The 6,648-nt window shown below is 36.3% G+C and overlaps 1 protein-coding gene across 6 annotated transcripts in view; it reads right to left on the bottom strand.

Moving 5' to 3' along the window:
• Window positions 1-580: 580 nt before the first annotated feature.
• Window positions 581-6,648, bottom strand: part of trdn (triadin) — a 51,024-nt gene continuing 44,956 nt past the window's right edge. For 5 of the 6 annotated variants that reach the window (XM_063001742.1, XM_063001744.1, XM_063001746.1 and 2 more), the window contains 7 exons: window positions 6,028-6,069; window positions 5,252-5,308; window positions 5,106-5,144; window positions 3,859-3,963; window positions 3,744-3,773; window positions 2,631-2,675; window positions 581-1,710 (listed from right to left, as the gene is read on the bottom strand). In XM_063001742.1, the coding sequence (XP_062857812.1) occupies window positions 1,541-1,710; window positions 2,631-2,675; window positions 3,744-3,773; window positions 3,859-3,963; window positions 5,106-5,144; window positions 5,252-5,308; window positions 6,028-6,069 (488 nt within the window). In that variant the 3' untranslated portion in view covers window positions 581-1,540. The remainder of the gene's footprint in view (window positions 1,711-2,630; window positions 2,676-3,743; window positions 3,774-3,858; window positions 3,964-5,105; window positions 5,145-5,251; window positions 5,309-6,027; window positions 6,070-6,648) is intronic. The other variant, XM_063001745.1, reaches the window with a different exon arrangement.

The following is a 6,648-nucleotide window of genomic DNA, read 5'->3' as shown; positions in this document are numbered from 1 at the left end:
GCAATAAGACGTACATAACCAAAATAAAGTCAGTGCATCTATTCTTTCAAACTTTTGGCTGACAGTTATTGTTTACATTAGTTTAAAGTGGGTGTGATCTTGTTTGAAAGAGGCGAGCATAATAGTCAACATTTTATCATATCACACTGATCAGCCATAACATTAAAACCACCTCCTTGTTTCTACACTCACTGTCCATTTTACCAGCTCCACTTACCATATAGAAGCACTTTGTAGTTCTACAATTACTGACTGTAGTCCATCTGTGTCTCTACATGCTTTGTTAGCCCCCTTTCACCCTGTTCTTCAATGGTCAGGACCCCCACAGGACCATCACAGAGCAGGTATTATTTAGGTGGTGGATCATTCTCAGCACTGCAGTGACACTGACATGGTGGTGGTGTGTTAGTGTGTGTTGTGCTGGTATGAGTGGATCAGACACAGCAGCGCTGCTGGAGTTTGTGCTTCTATATGGTAAGTGGAGCTGATAAAATGGACAGTGAGTGTACAAACAAGGAGGTGGTTTTAATGTAATGGCTGATCAGTGTATCTTGTAATCAACATTAAATAAATACAGATTCTGAAATGTTCAAACACTGACACCTTCTCAACATAAAAAACCTTTTATATAAACTCTTATAATCTGCAAAGGACTTTAGATAAACATTATGTTAAACATTATGTTCTATAGAACTACAGGCCACTTATCGATAGTATACAAACAAGCAGCTGACTGGTTCCTGCTCCTAATAGCTTCTCATATAATCACATTATTCTGACTCTTAGGAAATGGCCTGTAGCCAGAGATAAAGTCTGCAGCAAACAAAACACATTTACTACTGTTTCCTCGTGACTGACATGTCTCATAAACGATCATTAAATAAATAAGTGAATAAATACACAGAGCATGAAGCTATGTCACAGATTTTCAAGTCAAACGTAAACCTCTGTCTTGCAACACGTTTAAAACACACTTTCTTCAACAGCTCATCAATTGTAAACAGATTTGATGGTTAGTGTGAAATATAACATGGTTTCGTGTTTAAAAAATACTTGCAAGAATCTGAATGAATCAATTTGTGTTTACAGCTTCATACTTTTCATTAAAACCTCTTTTTCTTTGCATAAAATCAAACAAACATGAGGGCGCTAAATTCCCCACGTCTTCAAATCTGAACTTAAATCTGACATGAGCTCAGGTTTGTAAATGTACAGTTAAAGAATACACTCATTTAATCACATCTGAAAATACAAAAGTGACATTCAGGCGAACACACTGTGTGTTGATGTTATTTCTGTACATGTCTTGTAAACGCTGTTTGTGCTTCTCTTACTGCTTAGTGACCAGCGACAAATTACTCTCTGTAAGCATGAACACTGTTAATCTTTAAGCCATTTATTAAGGAATATTCTGGCTTTAAATCCATCATAAAAGCAGGACGTCTCTGTCGGGTGTTCAGTCTTGTTAAGCAAAGATCTCATTAGAGAGATCAGCAGCAGTAAGATCATCAGCTGTTCAGGAGCAAAACAAACTTCTGTCCTACTGTCCTGCGGGTCTGGACTTCTGCCCCATCACGCTGGCTCTCTGCTCCATCATCGCTCTCATCATGGCCGGGTTTATAGCAGGAGTCATAGCAGGAGATAGCGGACGTAAAGGGTACTGGCTGGCTTTTCCACCCATTAGCACACACTGGAAGTACGGGATCTTACCTGTTGAGAATTTGGAAGGTAAAAATAACTTGTAATAATTTCAAAAAATATATCGTACTCTTTTTTTTGTGCCACATGCATTTGTCCTGTAAAGGAATAGCTCAGATAAAATAATAAGGGGAGGTCACCAGACTATTTAGTTGGTCAGTTTAATAGGGAAGACAGCATCATTATGCAAAGGTCCACCAGTACTGGTGTCGTGCTGTCGGGTGCCCCGGTGGTACAGCAGTAAATTACGCTGGCTCGCTGCCACTGGAATCCAGGGTTCAATACCACAGTGGTGCTCATTGGTGGGGGAAATATATACAGACATAACTGGCTAGGTCTGAGGGGGAAGGATGGCAGAGGCCCCATGACAGATTGGCGTCCTTTTCAGATGTATTACTCTATTGCATCCAATGGTAAAATGTAGAATTCTAGTGCTAGACTGGACCACCTACATTCCAGAGCTGTATCCTATTAAAAATTTAAAGCAGAATACAAAAGTGACTGTCTGGAATTGCATAACGTCAAAGTATTAATAATATTCTGCTTTCACAACTGTATTAGTTAGTATTTTCAGCCCCCAAATGTTTAAACGTTGTAAATAGAAAAGGTGATAAACACGATTCTGTTCAAGTTGGGATGTTATGTTGTCTTTTTATATTGTATTTATTTTTTTATTTTTTTATTAAATACAGATTATAGAGAATTGGCAAACCACCGCTTTTACTGTTTACTGTCCAACTACTTTAAAACTAAAATTTACACCATAAATTCTGAATATGGCCTCTTTATATGCATATAACACCATGGCCAATACCAGAGGTCTGCTTCAAATCAGCAATGCAGTGTGTATTTTTGTTGTTTACTTTATAACTCTAAAGACTGTGGCATATTTAAATGTAAGTAACAAACGTTACCACGTTACTGTCACTTACCTGGCTTCTTTCCTTCAGTAACATTTTCTTCACCTTTAGATTCTTCTAATAAAAACATAAAAGTAAAAGACAGATCTAACATAATATTGCCGTATTAGTAACCAAAAGAGGTCGTACTTAAGGGTAATTGTGAATTTAATATTTTACGTATGTAAGTGTGAAGATTTTAAATGTTTTAAAATATATTAACACAGGATAATCAAGGAAAATCAGCACTTCCACTAAAACAATAATAATAAACTATAAAATAATATTCAATATGCCTGTGAAGGAAGGGTGTGAATTGTAATGCGAAAGTGTTAGTGGGTCCTTAAAATGCTGTGGTTCCCAAATTCCCAAATTTAGCCCTGATTGGGCTACAAACAAATTATTAATTTATAATTTATTCATCATTATTGTAATATTCTTACAATGTTTAGAAATGTCTTCATTTTTGCCTTTATGTTTAATGCCATATTGTTTATACATGTTCAGTAATTTTCAGGTCAGTTCAGGAAGGTTTTATTAATTTATTTTGGCTCTTAATAATAATAATAATAATAATAATAATAATAATAATAACAATAATAATAATAATAATAATAATAATAATAATAGTTTATATAAACAAGCAAAATACTACTACATAATACTAGTAAATAGACCTAGAAATAAACAAGCAAAACACAGAGACAGAAATAAATAAGTTATAATTATAATAAGTTATAATTAAAATATAATATCAGAGTTTTTAAATCTATTTATGGTGCATACGATACATAATCAGGATGTCAGTTTCACATTTTTAGAGCAATAGAAATTAAATGCATTCTTTACAAATCATCAAGGGTCCCATCAGTGATTCTTATTTGACTCCACAGGTGAATTCATGCTTCCAAAACCATCATACAGTTTTCTACAAGACAAATACTATTTATTAAACCACTTTAGGATTAATGAAGGACGATCTACAAGTTATAATCTAGATTATCCAAGGCTGCACCAACACCAGTAGATATGCAGCTGCGGTTTAAACAACTGTACAATCACACATATTTCTGTTTGTTATCATTTATCTTGGTGGACGCTGGAGGTTTGATGTTGCACCACTGTTTGTATACTGACTGTACTCACTTTCAGGTGCAGGCTGATCAGGTGTTTTCTCTAAAAACAAATAATGAGAATCAAAGAATTAGAGAACGAAATGTAGGACTGTAGGAGAGTAACATGATCCAAGGCTTCCACCTACCTTCAACATTAGCTTGTGTTTCTTCTGGAGCAGGTTTATTGAGAGCTACTTTTTCCTCTGCGGTGGGTTTCATGGCCACTTCTTTCTTTTTTGGAGCCAGTTTAGCTGTCAAAGGAAAGTCAAAGGTTTACGTACACGCGGGATTTAAATCATTTCTGCAGCTGATCTGTGTTCATGAGTTTGAGCTCTTTGAATGTAACGAATGTACAGAATTCTTTAGTGTCCTTTAACTTATTTCTGATTATAATTGACTACAGCTGGTGATTTCTGAACCTATATGACATTAGTAATGGCTGCACCCATCAGGCTGGAACTCGATACAAAGGAAATACTGTAAATTAAAATGATTGATTATTTTCTGCTTGGATCTGTCAGAAATACAATACGCTGTAATTACAGATTTATTCAACAGGCAAATCAAACAGTCATTTGATGTCGGTTGTTAGAACAGTACAGAAAGTCTGTCAGTCATTCATGTTAATAAATGACATAATCTGAGTGAATTATTACTGTGACAGAGAGTTTAAGATGGATTTGAAGAACCACTAAACACTGAAATCAGCCAATTAAAACATTTAAACCCTAATATGTCAGGCAAGAAGTGGTAATTTACTGTGGTGGTAATGTTGTACTCACAGATTCCACAAAAAGCTCATCATTAACAATCCAATATATATATCTAACCAAAGCAGCTTATAAATATAACCATATACTGTCATATTTGTGGGTTAAGGGCTCATGGACCCAACAGTGTTTGTTTGTTTATTAGGATTTTAACGTCATGTTTTACACTTTGGTTACATTCATGACAGGAATGGTAGTTACTCATTACACAAGATTCATCAGTTCACAAGGTTATATCGAACACAGTAATGGACAATTTTGTATCTCCAATTCACCTCACTTGCACGTCTTTGGACTGTGGGAGGAAACCGGAGCACCTGGAGGAAAGGGGACACGGGGAGAACATGCAAACTTCAAAATCGACTTGACCAGCAGTCCAGACAGTACCCATGCAGACACGGGGAGAACATGCAAACTCCACACAGAAAGGACCCGGATCGCCCCACCTGGGGATCAAACCCAGGACCTTCTTGCTGTGAGGCGACAGTGCTACCCACCGTGCCACCCGACCCAACAGTGAAAACTTGGCAGTCGTGGAGATGAGGCTTGAACCAACAACCATCTGATGCCTGGTCCAGTATATAAAGTGCATAATTTCTCATAACATGTTGATTAATACTCACCTTTTACAGCTTTTACAGCGTCTGTTTTGACTTTTTCTGCTAAAATGATAAAAAACCCAACAAATAATTGGTTTTTTTCCTGTGCACATAATCTTAAAGACCTCATTTTAAGCAATACATGTAAAAATATATTTATTAATACTTACCCACAGGTCGTGCTTTAACTGATTGTTTCACCTTTCTTGGCTTGATTCTGATTTTATCTATTAACAGAGATGTATAATAAAAATAGTTTAGAAATCTGTAGGTTTATTAGGATGTATCTATAGCGAGTAACTACAGTGTTACCAAGACCCATCATGATCTTTTCATAGCATAAGTATAATTTGCATCTGGCATGTTTTAATTCACCCTAATTTACAAAAACCTTTCAGGTAACAATCGCCAGAGATGAAAGTAGGAACAAACTGCTTAGAGAAGCCAGCTGTTGAGTTTTAGCTCAAGCTTTAAAGAATTAGACAATTTATTAAGACTGTTAATAAAGTTTTCATCTGAAGATATGAATTACAATTTCCAATACAGGCCATTAAAATCACCTAGTAAACACTCCACAGAGAGGAGCAGGCCATGTGTAATGTTTTAAATAGGTTAATACAAAAGTAAATGAGTTTTGTGTTCTATATTTTATTTCATAGAATAGATCGCCTTTATTTGTCACATGTACAGATACACATGAACAGCTTGTTTGGAAGCTGGGGTCAAAGCTCAGGGTCAGTCATTCTACAGTGCCACTGGAGCAGAGAGGGTTAATGGCCTTGCTCAAGGGCCCAACAGTGGCTGTAAGGCAGAGCTGGGATTCAAACTCTCAACCTTTCGATTGACAGCCCAAAGCTCTACCCACTAGGCTACCACTGTTTAGGCTCTCTTATCACGTGTGACTAATATGTGGTACATTTTCGTTAATAACAGGAAACATAAATACCTTTATCAGTGGGCTTCACCTCCTTTAGTCCTTTCTTCACGTCTTCTCGTGTTGAAATAATTCATTAAAAAAAAAAGAATAAAAAAAAAAAAAAAAAAAAGAGAAAGAATCTTAATAAATGGTGTCACTGCAATCAGGGTACACAGTTTCCTCAGGTCTGTAATTCCAACCCATGTCTAAAGATAAACTTTCAAAACTGATATCATAGCAAATAAAAACATAAAGATTTTATGATGAGATTAATGAAACATGTTAATTTAACTTATTTTAAACAACTTAAAATAATTTAACTGCATTTTAATATTGCACTCTATGCATAATTGCACTCTATGCATAATTGCACACTATGCATAATTGCACACTATGCACACACCTTGGCGCTCGAGTGGTGCAGCGGTAAAAAATGAAAGCTAGCCCACTACCTATGCTGCTATCAGCCGGTCAGGTGTCTACACAGACATGATTGATTATGTCTGAGGGGGAAGAAGTGAAAACAGCCCAAACTGCCCAGCCACTGGGAAGTGCACTTGTCAGTGTGCTCTCAGTGCCGGTCCCAAGCCCGGACAAAGTAAGAAGGGCTTCATCTGGAAGGGTTTTTTTTAAAAAAAGGACCAGAGTGAT

Source organism: Trichomycterus rosablanca, chromosome 9 (genome assembly GCF_030014385.1).
Source record: "Trichomycterus rosablanca isolate fTriRos1 chromosome 9, fTriRos1.hap1, whole genome shotgun sequence".
Classification (NCBI taxonomy): Eukaryota; Metazoa; Chordata; class Actinopteri; order Siluriformes; family Trichomycteridae; genus Trichomycterus; species Trichomycterus rosablanca.
Note: the sequence above shows the minus strand (reverse complement) of the source record. Positions and strands in the feature narration are given on the sequence as shown.